General features: G+C 35.6%; 1 protein-coding gene across 1 annotated transcript; it reads left to right on the top strand.

Annotated features, from left to right (window-relative positions):
• Positions 1-5,508: 5,508 nt before the first annotated feature.
• On the top strand, positions 5,509-15,187 carry LOC101263130 (transcription initiation factor IIF subunit beta). Its single transcript, XM_004243094.5, has 6 exons — positions 5,509-5,907; positions 6,666-6,774; positions 7,567-7,697; positions 7,777-7,851; positions 14,455-14,604; positions 14,930-15,187. The coding sequence occupies exons 1-6, from the start codon at positions 5,695-5,697 to the stop codon at positions 15,047-15,049; spliced, it is 798 nt and encodes a 265-aa protein (XP_004243142.1). The 5' UTR covers positions 5,509-5,694; the 3' UTR covers positions 15,050-15,187.
• The last annotated feature ends 1,665 nt before the right edge of the window (positions 15,188-16,852 follow it).

Genomic DNA, 16,852 nt, shown 5'->3' with positions numbered 1-16,852 from the left:
CCTTATATCTCCAAGTCTATGAACTTATGCATCCAACAAAGGGATCTAGCAGGGTTCAATCCCCCTACATACGCTAGCATGTTTTGGTTTCACCTTGTCCTGTGATTCCACCTCTTTTCGGTGTGGGGTAGACACCGGTTTTCATGGAGATCACATGATCTATATCGGTTAAAGTTAAAGTTCCCAAAGAAAGAATGAGTCCAACCTCAGTAATTGCACAAAATGAAATGAATGATACCAAAGGTATTTGGTTTGGATAATCAAGAGGTGAACTAGACTCTAATGACACTACGTCGTTCTTGGTCATTGCACAGTGAATCCGATGAGAGTCTTAAACTACATCATAAGTATAGATGGTGCTTGCACAAGCCTATGAATGAATGAAATGAATGAAAATGAAGTATGCATGAATGAATGACGTAGATTCTGTGTTTGCTAAAGAGGCTCCCTAGTTGAGGTCCCATATGTTGAGCCCTCATTTTGGGAAGTCCTAATTTAAGTACATGATTCCAAGGTCTCATGGCATATGAAAGAATGTATGTGATATATGTATGTGCTATCTGAAATCTGTTATGTGTTGTGTGCAATATGAAAAGAATGATGATGCGTGTTACTCTCATAGCATGACTTTCCTAAACAGATTTGGCAAGTTCAACTGACTGGGTTTCCATAACTCATATCGTTAGGAGAGAGCTTTCCTTAATCATGCATGTCCTTGGTGTGTACTTTCATTCACCCATACTTAGTACAAGTGTGTACTAATCCCATACAATACTTTACTTTTAGGTGCAGGTGGACGCTAGAGCTAACGAGACTACGTTGAAGTTATCTGGACGTAGAGTATTCATCTGGACTTGGTAGGCCCTCATGTTTTTGAGGATGATTATCTTTTATATTCTAGCTTAGACGTAGGCATGAGCTAGTGGAGAGTGTTCCACTAGCGTTTCTTTCTTAATTATTTCAGATGTTGTATTAGGTACCATTTTGGAAACTTTATATTTATGCAGTTATGCACTATTTCCTTCATTTGAATATCACATTGTTAGATTGTTGTGGTGAATTGATGTGATATATTTCAATTCTTACTATAAAGTATATGTATACTTCAAAGCAAACAAAAATTTTAAATTTTCCGCTAAAATTAACTTATACGATGTAATGAAGACGTATGTAGGCTTGTTTGCGATCTCTGAGAGGAAACGGCAATGGTTTCGACTAGGGTCAACATCCTGGTCGTGACAAATTTATTCAAAAATATCTTTCGTACAATTTAGAATCTTCAAAACATGTATAACACAGTGTCAACCAAGACATAGAAAACAAAGGGAGAACATGCAACTCATACTTTAATGCAAGATTCCTATGATGAACAAGCTTCTAGGAACTCTTTAGTTAGAAGCTCAAGTAAGAATAGAAGGACAATGTAGAAATATCTACAACCTTACTACTCACATCACCATCCCCCACTTAGGGTAAACCCAATTAAGAGCAACTTAACCCAACCTCAAAAGGATCTTAGCTTAACAACCTTCCTTTTCATCACTGAAAGTGATTACCAACCTAAAAAGGAATTGCTATAACTCAACATAGGAACACCAAAGGCATTCTAAACCTTATCATCTATGCAAATTATCACCAATCATCAAGTTAGGTCATACTATTCAACCACATAAGGTTTCAAACATATCATAGACACCAAGGGTCACACAACATTAGGGGAAACAATATATGAGACATAGTCATGAGGCCTCTTTCTTTTATTTCAACATTAGAGTAAGGTAACTTCTATGTCAATTAAACCCACATCATCACCCTACCAAGACAAGCATGCTACCCTTACTTCTAAGATCAAGTATATACAAATAACTCCAATCCAAACAAGGCAACACATATATTTAGGCAACATGCTCATTTAGCTATTTACCCTATTTTTCAAAGCATTTCAACTCTAAACCATATCATAAGAATATCATCATGAAAAGTCATATAGCAAAACAACATTCCAAAATAGACTTATTTTATCCGTAACAACTTCTAACATGCTTTAACCATATCATGACATACATTTTTCAACATAACATGTCATTTCACATATAGCTCATATATCGCCACAAAGGGCATCACATTTTCAAAGCACACAAAAACTATCCTTCCACATACTCATAAAACCATAAAACCAAGATAAGCATCAAACTCACCTTTTCTCCCTCAAGCATAAAGATACCATCTCATCCAAGAAATCATAGGTAAAAGACCACCGGACAAGAAAACATAATAGAGAAATCTTATAGGGTTAAATTCTATGGCACGACATGAGAATGATGAAGAAGGTAAACTCTATCGTCCTATAGCCTCTCGCTCATAGAAGTGTTGCGACTCACCACCGATGATCGAAAATCCGCTAGACGTGGCGATATGAGACTTTGGTCCCTAAAACAACTTTCATAAACCTCAAGCTCTGATATCACGTTTCTCACGACCGAGGAGCACCCCCTAGGAGTAACATGGCGTACTTTACCTTTTGGAGGTCTTTTACATGCCCATAACTATCATTCATCGCATTGTCATAGGTAAATTTATGGAAAAATTTAAAACTTTCATAGCCCATCATATGGTAGAACATCACTTCCAATATATATAAATATCATAATACATAGTTAAAGACTCTAGTCTCTTTTTGTCATCCTAGACTCAACATTATTGAAGTATATTAGGGACATGGACCTTACAATATAATTCATGAGTATACGTATTACATAACTTTACAGTAAACCATGACTTAGGAAATCCTTGGACTTAAGGATTCCAATTCTTGAGCTTGGGAATCACATATCAAGATCCTCACTATTAAAGACATCCTTTAGACTTAACATAAGACTTTACTCACAATCCTAATCTAAGTCTACTAGTGCAATGTACATGTGAAACCCATAACCTAACACAAACTTAGTAAACCTATCATAAGACCACAAGCATCTAACATTCACTTCATATATTTACATGTCAAGCAAAAACAACTTCATTCTTGCCAAGCAAAACCTTCATAATATAGTCATTAAGACCAACTTTATGCATGTAGGGACAAGACGACATCATATAGACACATACCAAGCATTTCATAAACAAGTAGAGAACACTATGATGTCATGCATAAGGAACATAAACATAGTCGCTGCATTAGAACACCTTCATAGGACTTCGTTTAAGAGTCACCTATGTAATGCAAAAGTGAAGTACCATTCCCCTACCAACAATAAGCAACTACCCTTAGGTTATCCTTGTTAGGGTCTTAGCCATTTACTTCCAAAGTCCATTTTACTTTGGGGAAACTATAGCCTTAACCGACACTAATACCATGGGTGCCAAACTTGGAATCTGGTGTTGTAGAGCCTTACACCAAGGGAAGATGCTCTACTTAGCCAAAGTAGAACATTAACACATGCTATCATATTAGGTGAAATTACTTGTTATATCCTATGTGGCAAGCATAGTTTAAGGAACTTGGAGGTACATGTGGAAACCCTCTTTATGCCAAATGGGGCATTGTAGTTATCCACTTTTGGAAATATCACTCTATGCCCTTTGGGCTTTGAGAGTAACCACCTTTTGAGAACTATGGTGACCTACCTTCCTACAATGGGAACGGACACCCCTTATCTTCAAGTTCATTCAGTGCTAAGCTAAATTCCCTTTATTGAAAAGTCTTTATTAACATTACTTTATAAAATTAGGCTTTAGGAGATTGACTCCCCATATGCTTAGCTTATAGGTCATAGATGAGATTTCATCAACCTATATCATGTGAAAAACTCTTTCACATGGACATAGCATATTCAAGCACCATCTAGTTTAGGGTACTTGAGCACACCTTTCAAGGCTCCTCTATTGACTAGATCATCATACATGTGTGTGTATACTTATATGTGAGTAAACCTTTCACATAACACATTAAGGCCACACATGTTCATAAACATTACTGCATAAGTGTATTAATGAGAAATCCTTTCATATAAACACATTAAGAAACTAGGTATAATCATACTTGACATTGTAGCATATAAGACATGTTCATAAAATACTTATACATTCATATTCTTGGACATAGATAAACCAACCTTAGGAACTATCCTATCAAGTCACACATGTGCAATGCATATATAAGGTCCCATACCCTTGTCCATACTATTTCACCTATCAAGTCATCCTAGTGAATGATACATCACATAACATCATAGAATGGATAACATAGCATACGGCACATTTATTTGAGACTTACAATATCTTTACAGTAAGCTATACTCATTATGCACCTATATTAACTTTACTTCACATTAAACATTATAATACCTCATCATAGGCGGCACCTACACATAAACTTAAAATGACCATTTACATGCTCATAACATGAGCAACACAACTTAGATCATAGCTAGAATAGGAAACTATACATAGGCTTCACATAGTATGATCATCACCACCACATATTCATAATACAATTGCCTTCAAGACCATGTTCACATGTATATATTTATTTATATATATATATATATATTGAAAATAAATTAACACCGCCACCATAAGTGGACCATACCACACAATGCCATCCAAGGCTTCATCAACAATAACCAATGCTAATGCAAGACACTATCCAAGTCTAGAATTTTTCTTTCAATTTGAACCAAGAGAAGACAAATTAAATCAAAAAATACGAATAACTGACTACAAGTATATCAACCAAATAAAAATAACAAGACAATAATAAATCAATCACAGAAAATACAAAGATTTACATGAAAACCCCTTCGATGTTAAGAGTAAAAAATCACGAGCCTAGAAACTCCACTATAAACACCAAGAGTTACAATATTATTCTCCAAAGTTGGCCCAGTGCCAGATAATGAGCAACAACGAGACAAGATTGCATCAAAGCAATTGAAGGAGAGAATTCACCCAAAAACGAGCTTTTGTTAATGCCCTAAATCAAACACTACAAACAACTAAATTCAATCTCCACCGTTGAATTATAAGAATCAGATACTAAAAACATCCAATTCAAAGTTTAGCATGATCCAACGGTTAACGAAACAAAAATTTTTGTCCAAAGCTGATCGGCTTAGTAGAAAATTTCCTGAAGCAAAAACAAGATTTTTCTCTCAATCTCTAAAAACGCTCTGTCTTGTGTATTTGAAAATAAGACCTAAATAAGCTTATATATGCCATACAATATTGAACTTGTGGGCTAAAGTGAATTGGTCCAAATAAAACTTTCTTTTAGTATCCACGTAGGAAGGGAAAAAAGATCCTAATCCCAATATTAAGGACTTTACATCAAATAGTATAAGTATAATATATTATTTTACCATGAAATTATTGACTAATCCATTAAGAAAATATCTCAAACCGTTAAGAGTAAATAATTTAATAATTAAAAAATTAAAATCTTCACCAAAATCATTAAACCAACAAGTCATTACCGATAAACCAATAACTTATTTTCCGGCCAATTTTGAATAACCCTACTATTAAGAATTGCCCCGCGTGCCCCTATTGCTATTTTTATGGACTGAAGTCTTGTATCCGCCCCGTGCCGTTTCCAATATCAGTCCACTTGAGTCCTCTTTCAAGAATTCAGACATTGGCACCGTGGTAATCGGAGGAGACCAGAATCAAAATCGATCGAAACAGCCGACGAAGATGGAGGAAGATCATGGAAACAGCAACAGTAGTATAACAGTGGATACAACAAAATGGGACAGATCAGTGTGGTTAATGAAGTGTCCTTTAGTTGTCTCCAAATCATGGCAGTCTCAAGCCGCAGCTTCATCTTCCTCCTCAGATTCCCCCCAAGTTGCTAAAGTTATTGTCTCTGTTGATCCTCTTCGTTCCGATGACTCATCTGCTCTGCAAGTAAAACTTTCTTTTATCTCTTCGACAATTTTCCAACCTCACAAAAACAAAACAAATTCAGTTTCTATAACCGATCTTGTTGGTAGTTTATGTGGTATTACTGTATTTTTTAGAATTCGGACATTAATTTCTTTAATTTTTCTAAAACAAACATCTGAAAGTATTTGAGGGTTTATCTGATATGTATTCATGGAATTGAGTTTTCTCTTCTTTTTCTTGTAAATAGTTGGGAGCTTAATTCATATATGTGCTTTCAGTTGTGTTTGTTTCTTCATGGTTGTTAGGGAGGTTTAACCATAACACAAAAAACTTGTATCTTATAGTGCCAATTCCTGTGGACCATGATCCTGCATCTCAGAGATGAATATCAGTTCTTAAAAGTCGGTCAATATACCTCTTAGATGAATATCAGGTTCCCTACAAACGATTCACATCTTTTAATTCCTTTTAAATGGTTTTTTTATGCATAACTAGAGTTTTAGTATGAGGCAGTCATTGGTACTCTTAATGTAGACATATATTTATATATATAGTTGCTTAGCTTTTTTGTGTAGATATATAGAGTCTGACACTGAAATTATACCTCTTTACAATGTAGTCTGAGTTCCAGTGGTCCCTGTGTACCCATTATTTCTTCACTGTTTTATCTAAACACACCTCAGCCAACCCCCCCCCCCCCCCCAAACAAAACCAAGAAAAAATGACGAGAGATGTTAGCAATTATTCTTTACCCTTATGACATCTTATATGATATACAGTTCACTATGGAGATGGGTGGAAATGACGTTGGAAATATGCCGAAAAGTTACTCCTTGAACATGTTCCAAGACTTCGTCCCAATGTGTGTGCTCTCAGAGACAGGTCAAGGTAAGTATCCTGTGTCTATTACTAACATGTTATGAAGTTGTGAGAAGTTTAGTGAAGATTCCTGTTGTTCTTAGCTAATTGATTTGTATTGTTTCTTAGCGAGTTAAATCAGGTTGATTGTTTCCATTTTTTTCTCGAGATGTTATTAAGTTTATCTACCCCTAGTTAACTCTCACGTTGTGGGATTGCATTGGGTATGCTTCTGGTGTTGTGTACTCTTAGTCAACTGAAGGACCTGTACAAGTTCTTCGATTAAGCTCCTCCATCTGTCCTATCAAGTTTAGTTGGAGATTTTACTCATCTATTTGCTAGCAATTGGTTTGGGTACTGATATCAGGATTCTATTGTTTGTTGGGTTATCCAAAAAACCCATATCATATATAAAAAGGCATCTAGAGGGAACTGTAAAATTATCGAAAAAGGCATCCAGAGGGAACTGTAAAATTATCGAGCTACTCCACCCATTGCTTTAAGATTTTTACATTGGATGCTTACATTCCTTTTTGTCATATCACAGTCGACCTGTTATAGTTCTCAAAACATCGGGCTATAGAGTCATTTATTCCTGCAATATAATCGAAACAATTTGAAAACTGTCCAATTGCGAATTTTGCGTAATATACTTTATTTGCTTGATGACAGTGCTTTTCTTTCCTTACATTACCAATATCGTAGTATTGAGGAATTGGTTGGTTTTTTCTCAGAACTTCTCCAATTGTCAAAGTGTTTCAGTTTGTTTTACCTAATTCATTGTCTCACCCTCTCCTCTCCTAATTGTTGTTCTTTCTGAAGGAAGAGTTACCATGGAAGGAAAGGTTGAACATAAGTTTGATATGACACCTCACACTCGTAACATGGAGGAGTACCGAAAAATGTGTCGTGAAAGGACAAATAAGTCAATGATCAAGAACAGACAAATACAGGCATGTTTCCTACATTTGATTGCTTTTCTGATAAATCAATTGTCTTTCAGTGCTTTGATTAAATCTACTGCAAAATCAGGTCATTGACAATGATCGTGGAGTCAATATGAGGCCAATGCCGGGGATGATTGGCATGATTGCATCCAGTTCTAAGGTATACGAACCATCATCTATTCCTCTAGGCATGTAGAAATCTTGCCTTTCTATTTTTGAAAATGGTTGCATTGAAATCTCTCCTTTTCTTTTATCTTTTTTCTCTTTGATTGGTAAATGCAATTCATTAATAATAAGAACCAAGTAGGTTCTGTAAAGTATTTACAAGATTAAGTACCATTTCAGATTGTGTAAAGTATTTAAAAAGTCAACCATGGAATTTGTATCATTAGCAATATCTCGCCTTTTCTTTTATACACAACTTTTTTCTCTTTGATTGGTAAATGCAATTCATTAATAATAAGCACCAAGTAGGTTCTGTAAAGTATTTACAAGATTAAGTACCATTTCAGATTGTGTAAAGCATTTAAAAAGTCAACCATGGAATTTGTATCATTAGCAATATCTCGCCTTTTCTTTTATACACAACTTTTTTCTCTTTGATTGGTAAATGCAATTCATTAATAATAAGCACCAAGTAGGTTCTGTAAAGTTTTTACAAGATTAAGTACCATTTTAGATTGTCTAAAGCATTTAAAAAGTCAACCATGGAATTTGTATCATTAGCAATATCCATGTTGTACCGAGATATTCTCGTATTCCTTTCCCTCTAAAGATCCACCAAATCACTGAAGGGATGGTGTTCCATCTCTTAGGAAACACCATCTCTTTGTCCTTCCTATTCGTTTTAGGTGCACGCTCTATAGAAGCTTCTCATTATTGTCTGTGTGGTCCAATTGACTCCTAGAATTAAGAAAAGCTCTAGATATATGAGGTGTATGATCAAGGGAGAAATAACATCTTCATTATTCTTTCTAACACTGGCAGCATCTACTGCATATATTTGTTGCCCTCTTTTTGAAAGTTTTATGTGTTTGGAACGCTTCTTTGGCCACCAACCAGGTAAAGCATTTAACTTTAGTGGTTCCCTAGTCCTCCAGATACATTATCAAGGCCGCTTCTCCACAACAGTGGCTCTTCAACTGTTGGTAGCATGATTGAACAGAAAACTTGCCTTAGAATCCCGTTCCACCTTTTAAAGTCATTCCCAGGAAAAACCGGAGGGGTCCTGTGCAGACTAAAAGTAATGAGCATAGGCTATTGGCTGTCTATTTCTCAGTCATTTATATTGTGACTAAATACTATGTTCCGACTTTGGTTATTCCTATAATCCGAGACTGATGCTTCAAAATTTTGTGCCATAGTGAATAAATTTAGGTACTGCTCTTTCAGATTTGACTGGCCAGACCGAATATCAAGCCATAGCCTCACTTTTATGCCATCTTGTACTATTGAGGTCTTCGAATGAAAAGTGTCTCAATTAGCACTCTTATATCTCCATATACCACATGTGTTGGGGAAATATGGCTGTTCTGTGATCTAAGGATTGAGAGTCCATATTTAGTTACTATTACATCCCATACAACACAAAAGGTTTATATTACCTTCTTCCTAAAACCCCTTCGTCGTGAAATCTTCAAAGCAATTTTGGTTGCAAGCTGTTACTTTGAGCCCTCAAACTCTCGATGTCGTGTTCCCTGTCTTCATACCACCAGTAGTTATTGTTGCCCATTTTAAAAAGATATAAAATTTTCCTTTCTCTACTCCCTTGACACAAAAAATCTCTTCTTTGTTTATCAATTCTTTTGCCATTGTAGCTAGCAAAGGGAACAAAAACATAGTGTAGGTGGGTAGGGGGCGTTGATTGGTTCAAGCCTATCCCAATGTGAGGTATTTGCTCTGCCAACACAAAAACTTTTCACATTTTTCCATGGTTTATTCCAATTACCAAATGTTGGTTGCTTTAGACGTATGACCAAGTGAGGATCAAGTTGGGAGAGAGTAAGGAAAAAATCTTGGAGTTGGGGAGAAGTATGTGGCTCTAGAGCTTGGGAGATTAGTAAGGATGCAAATATATGTGACTTGGACATCTAATTGTATTAGGGAACCAACTAGAGATGTCTTAGGGGTCTCGAAGGGTAACTTTTGGGACATAAAGGGGGTTGGTGGTGGAATGGAGAGTCGAGGGTAGGTGGAAGTCAAAATGCTACGAACATGAAGTTGGTGGGAAGCTAAAACAAAGACAAAAAGAGGACAAACATGGAAAGGTATAAGATACTAAGAAGTAAGCAGGGTTGGTGGTTACGATAAAAACATTTGGACACTTTTATGAAGAATTGGATATCAAAGGCAGGGAACATAAGTTGTATAGTGTTATGAAAGGTGATCGCCTTCTCGTTGAAGGCGAGGCCTCACCGCCTATTATAGGCGTAGTAATTCGATTTCAGAAAAGCGAGTAATGACGAATAGTGTTTTGGACGGCGAAAGGCAACAAAGGCCAGCCTCGCGACGAGGCGAGTGGCGAGAGACTTGCCTTTTTGAATTGAGGCACCAATTAATACCAGAATTTAAAAATTATGAAGAGAACGATAGCAATGATAAAATAATAAGATAACTGAATCAAAGGAATTAACAAAAAAAAAATATTAAAAAAATTGAAGAATAAGATAGGAGAATAATAATAACATTACTGAAAAGGAAAACTAGACAATGCTCGACTTACTAACCTTCTAACTTAAGCCTTGACCTCCATATCTTCCTATCTATGTTTTCTCCTTGGTAAGTTGTATGTCATTTATGTCCATTCTACTTACCTCTCCCCAGGATTTCTGGGGTCTACCTCTACCGCTCCTTACGCCCACTCTAGCCAAACAAGTTCCCTTCAAAATTTTGGAATAACACACGTTTGAGTGGCTAACTAGGTTTAGTATCATTTTTGGGACGACTAGGATGCCCGAAGAATGGAGGTAGAGTATAATGATCCTGTTGTAAAAGAACAAGGGCGATATCCAAAATTGCAACAACTATAGGGGTATCAAATTACTTAGACACACTATGAAGATTTGGGAGAGGGTGATCAAGATGAGGATGCGGTACTATATTTGAGAAGCAATTCGGATCAAGAGATCGACAATGTAAAGGAGATTGTTGGAACTATATAGGATGAAGAAAAGAGACTTGCATATGGTGTTCATCAACTTAGAAAATGCATACAACACAATCTCAAAGAAGGTTTTGTGGAGATGCTTAAAGTTTAGAGCGGTACCTATGACATAAATTAGAGTGATTAAGGTCATGTACGATAGAGTGAAGATACTAAAGGACTGTGGGATGAGACTTAAAAATATCCTCTTAGTTGAGCCTTCAGATGGGGCTTCCTTGGAGATAAACTATCAACCTATTTTTATTTGCCTTCGTGATGGTTGAATCGCCACAACATATTCAATAGGAAGTACCATGGTGTATATTATTTGTAAATGACAATATTGATCGAGACATATAATAAGGTAAATGGAGTGTCGCATGGAGTGCAAGTTTAGTGTCGCATAACATGAGGCATATGGGGAAGTGAGGATTGATATTCAAGTCATCCTAATCCCTAAGAGAGGAAGCTTTTAGTTTCTTGGGTCTATAATTTAAGAAAATGGGGAGTTCGATAGGGATGTGGCATTGGAAGGAATGAAAGGAAGACTCATATTCGATGTCCTGTGTGATAAGAACATGTCACCAAAACATGAAGTTAATTTCCATATAGTTGTAAGACTGACTATTTTGTATGTGGTGGAATGTTGGCTAGTCAAGAAATTCATTCAGAAGATGAAGATAGCAGAAATGAGGATGCTTAGATGGAAATGTGGACATTCTAGAAGAGACAAGATTAGGAATGAAAATATACATTGCAAGGTTGGAGTAGTCATCATAGTGGAAAAAATGTAGGTTTGAGGCTGAGATGGTTCGGTCATGTGAAGAGGAGGAACATAGATGTCCCAGTGAGGTGCGAGAGATTGGCAGTGACAAGTTGGAGGAGATAGAGTGGTAGATGGAGGAAGAATTAGAGGGGGTGATTCGATGGGACAACTCTCTTCATCTCAGCGAAGACATGACCCTAGATAAGAGAACTTAAGGTCAAGGATTAGGGTATACAATTGTGAGGCAGTAGAGTGTTTTCCCACTTCATGTTGGTGGAGTAGTGTTTGCTTCCAATACACGCAAGTGCACGTGGTCGTACAAGAATATAGAGACTCAAAGAGTCGGATGTCGAACCCATATACATTTGTGATTTAGCAATAATCTAGTTTAATCTAATTCCACAAATTTAAGCAAGTGTTGAAGTGACCAAGAGAAGAGTATGGTTGTTCTATCTACTTAAAATAAAGATTGAAAGCAAATAAATTGGTTGTGATCGCAGTTTGAGAAAAATTCCAGGGTTACAACTCTGTTATGCTGTCATGTAAAGTATTCAATTTCATTGACTCAGTTTATTTATCTAAATGTTGATTACGGGATTAATAATATGATCATGGTCTTTCGAGCCTTATAATCGTCTATCCACATTTACCTCATAACCGCATTGTTTAGCGAAGACGTGATATCCAACATAAATGTAATTAATCGTTTTGTTGTTTCGTAACCAAGCAAGGCTTTCTAGGTATATATTCCTATCTTAGATGCTAATCTATGCTTTATTTTACTTGAGTAAAACCTTACTCCTTGTATTCTAAGTTCCATCTCAATGATTCGTTTTCCAAGTTCACTAAGAGATTATAGATTTATTTTAGTGGTAGCTAAGCATTAAAATAGCACAAGATTATAAGAACACTAATGATGATGAATAAACTTTGTCAACTCAATTCAATTATTTACTAGACAATCATCTATGGCCGTAACCCCAAAACAAGGGTATTTATCTACTCATATCTACTCATAAAGAACAGAAAAGTAGAGAGAAAAAGAACCCTAATGATGTGGTCAATTCTCCATCTTGAGGCTCCCAAAAGGTGATCAACCGCCCTAAAAATGTCCGAGGGTTATTTATAGTAATGGAAACTAACCCTCAATTCTAGTTGGGCTTGGACTAGGACTTTGCAGAATATTTTTTTTAGATACACTGGTGCTGCACGCCACCCATGCCCTAGTCAGGTTAGTGTGTCACGCCATCAGTGTGCTTGCTTTTTTCATCCTCTGAAGTTTGGACTCTAGCATAGTGCGCCAAGTAGTGTGATGCACCAGCCAATGCTGTAGCTTGCTTCATTTAGAATTCTTTCCAGCTTCGATCCTAAGTATCAACATTGCATCTTTGGATTTTTGTGGGTGATTTTGTCCACCTTTTTTTAAACCTGAAATGCATCTAATCACATATTTTAGTTATTATAAAAAATATCATGAATATGAACAAACACTTACACAAGGTTATTAAACAATTATGGTCCCCAAAACAAAGATAAAACATGGGTTAGAAGAGGCAAAATGTGCGTAGAATATGTTCCCTTACTAGTATTATTACTATTATGCTAGCATTATCTTATATGTCGATATTAATACTTTAATACTATTGTTGTTTCTTTTCTTTTGGTTATCGGTAAGATATGTACTATTCCATACTTCTACCTTTTTAATATTTTCATTTTAATCTTTTAATGTTGCATTTCTGTCAAACAATTTTTCTGAAAAATGATTTTCTTGAGCCAAGACAACTACAACATACCCCGTGGAATCCCACAAGTGGGGTTGGGGCGAGAGTCTTTCGAAAACCTCTTTACCCACAAAGTCAATAAAAATCTGAAATCTATTTTACTTCAGAAAAAACATAGAACTTTTTATAATTGAATTTTGGTACTCACTACTCCCTCCCATAGTTTTTTTGCTAAAATACACAATTTCGATGAAATTATAGTTTTTCTTAGTCAACTTTAATTTAAGTTTCAAAGCAACGTTAATTGCTTTTTTCTTAAACTTTTAAACTTTTCTCATCTTTGTCAAATATAATAATGCCATTTTCTTTAACCATCTTATTTTTGGATATTATATTATTCATAAAAAAGAATAAATAGAAGTGCAACAAACAAATTGTTTGTTGTGCTACCTGCTGCTTACACTTTCGGCTATCACCATCATTCCCTATTTACTGATTGAAACCACTTGTTTAAAATCTTCGGTGTTCCACTGGTGGGACTATACTACGCATGTTGTTTTGGTTGGTTGAGACTTTTGGTTTCAAGGAAGAAATACATTGTCTTTAGACTTTATGCTTACACTTTCGGCTATCACCATCATTCCCTATTTACTGATTGAAACCAGTTGTTTAAAATCTTCGGTGTTCCACTGGTGGGACTATACTACGCATGTTGTTTTGGTTGGTTGAGACTTTTGGTTTCAAGGAAGAAATACATTGTCTTTAGACTTTATGCTAATTACAGATTCATTTGGAATATTGTGTCATTTCAGAGGCTCTTTCTCGTTATCTAATGTATATGATTTGATATACTGCAATTTACTTAGTTGTAACTTTAGTGAATGCCTTCTTTAGACGACAATGCTTTTCATGACCTTCTGGAAAGTATGATAGAGCATACAATTGTGTTACATACACTCATAATTATGCTTTTGACTTCCTTGAAGTATCATTATATATGACTTTCGGTCAGAGTACTAGCTTGGCTCACTGTATTCAGTTATGTCATGGAACAATCGAAATGTTTTTTGATCTCTGCGAGGAAAGAAAGAAAACCATCTTTAGCCTTTTTAATCCATTGTTCCCATGCAGGATAAGAAGAAAGCAGTTCCTGTTAAGGGACCGGAAGTCAAGAGAACTAGAAGGGACCGTGGCGAACTGGAAGATATCATGTTCAAGCTTTTTGAAAGACAACCTAATTGGACTTTGAAGCAGTTAGTACAAGAAACAGATCAACCTGCGGTATGTTGTCTGATAAGGATGCCTTTTCTGTTATCAAATTCCTAGGTTATTTTTTTCTATTTTTGGTCACACTTATTTTACTGGCCTTTTGGTTAATATTCATTGTTGTCTTGAGGGAAGTGTCGGATTTACAGCTATAGCTCTTAGCATCCACGTCATATCACATAAGTTTGCTTTCATGTTATCTCAGATATGGACATTTTGCCCTCTCAGTGAGGGTACGACAAAAAGAGAGGAAAAAATGATTATATTTCCTTTTGGTGTGCTTGATTGTTTTTCTCCTTACGACATGATTTTGTATCTAATTATTTTACTTCTTTTGCAGCAATTTTTGAAAGAGATACTGAATGAGCTTTGCGTGTACAATAAAAGAGGAACAAACCAAGGCACATATGAATTGAAGCCAGAGTATAAGAAATCGGTGGAGGAAACAGGTGCTGAATGAATTATCCGTCTGTTGATAGGTACTGTGATATGTTATTGTAAATCATGAATGGATGTAGAGCTATGTTATTGGAATATATATGGAGCCCACTAAATTACAGTAGTACACTTATCTCAGTAATTTATTTTCTGATTTCTACTTGTATTTTCTAATTGACCCCCCCCCCCCCCCCCCCCCGTATAAATTATGCATTTATGCTTAGAAAGTTCTCCCGTCGCTTCAATGTTGAGTTTCTTCTCTTTCTCCCTCGTTGCCTTTGCTTCCTTCCCATTATTATGGAATTGTAAAACTGAAATGCCATCGTTGTATTGTCTGTGCTGTAGTGATGAATAGACTTCCTTTATGTTGTGGTGGATAAATTCGAAATTGCCTTGGAATCAAATGTTGTTTGTCTTTTTATATTTATTAACATTATCATTTTGTTGCAATTGCCTAAAAAATGAAATTGTGAATGATGATTAGCTTTATGTGATTTGTATGCTCCATTACCTTTTAGACTACTAAATTAGTAGTTAGTCAGACATTATATAATTAAACGTATGGCAGCACATGTGGACTGAAGCTTCTTTCTTTATATCTTTGTTGAATAGTGTCAATGGAGTTGAAAGGTTTTGTATCTTCTCCTATGTGGTCTATATTTTGCCTAGACTGCCTTTTGCAAGTGCTCACATCCAGTCTGCGCGTTGCCTGTTAAAAAATAAAAAGGAATGAGACCTTGCTGATGTTTGTTTTCCAGTGTCACCTCTATGGTGTTTTCCAGCATCCAATCTCCTATGTTTTGAAGAGAGTATGATTTTAGTTAATTAATGGGTCGACCTTATAGTGGACTTTGATTCTTTGAAGAATAATGAACCCTTCATTCCTTCTCCTACCAACACAAAATTTCTCTGGTCAAAATATTCTTTTTTTGTTACTTCATTAGTAATAACGAAACTGGACTTTGGACTTTGAATACAATTTACTTAAGTGTCTATTGGTAATAATGTCTCCAACATCTGTGTGTTTTGCCCTATTCATAATTTCCCCAGCAGTAAATACAACATGTACAACAGAAAATGACATTTTCTTGTGTCCCAAGGAACGCTTTGTCACTTTCAGCAACGTTATTAGGATGCTGTAACGTTGTGGGTTCATTTCCTTGCTGTCCCAAACCCACGAAGGTGCATGAAATAGTTTATATGGTATAATTCAAATTTCAAAAGTCAAACATTTTAACTTAAACTGTAATTTATGCATGAAATTTTTATTAAAATTTTAAAAAATTACTATAGATCCAAAAATTTAAAAGATATATGAAATATTATGGACAAAAAGAGACTTATTTAATTCTCTACATTCAAAATCTGCCATATAAATTGAGATGCGGGAGTGACAAGCTGCTAGTTTCCATGTTTGTGCAAGCATTCATGCGGCAATCTTTGCCTAAGAAAAAAACGAAGAAGTAAAAGCATCCCTCTAGCCTCTATCTTATGAGTTCAAAATCTAGGATAGAGACATCTGTATAAATTGTTTAGTCCCTGGTTGTGAACAGAGGCGTAGCAAGAATTTTAGGTCATTGGGTTCTAAGCTTTTAAAAAGAGTAACGATTTTTAACAAGAAGTAACAATCGTCAATTAATTTAAAGTTTTACAATATTGTATTTTTTAAATACAAATTTTGAGCACTCTTAGTATAATCATCAATATTGTTCTAAGTAAGATTAATATTATTAAATTCAGCATTAATATTTTGACAACTAAAACAAATATTTTACTAGTTTTACTATCATCTTGAACCACTACAGCCATCAAAAGTTCAAATTTT

This window comes from Solanum lycopersicum, chromosome 7, assembly GCF_036512215.1.
Source record: "Solanum lycopersicum chromosome 7, SLM_r2.1".
NCBI classification, from domain to species: Eukaryota; Viridiplantae; Streptophyta; class Magnoliopsida; order Solanales; family Solanaceae; genus Solanum; species Solanum lycopersicum.
This window is presented reverse-complemented; position numbering and strand designations above follow the sequence as displayed.

Excerpts from the sequence above, each read along its gene's own strand:
- LOC101263130 (XM_004243094.5), top strand. The coding sequence starts at position 5,695 with ATGGAGGAAGATCATGGAAACAGCAACAGTAGTATAACAGTGGATACA. Across the intron at positions 5,908-6,665 it reads ATGACTCATCTGCTCTGCAA|TTCACTATGGAGATGGGTGG; the intron begins GTAAAACTTTCT and ends TATGATATACAG. Across the intron at positions 7,852-14,454 it reads TGATTGCATCCAGTTCTAAG|GATAAGAAGAAAGCAGTTCC; the intron begins GTATACGAACCA and ends GTTCCCATGCAG.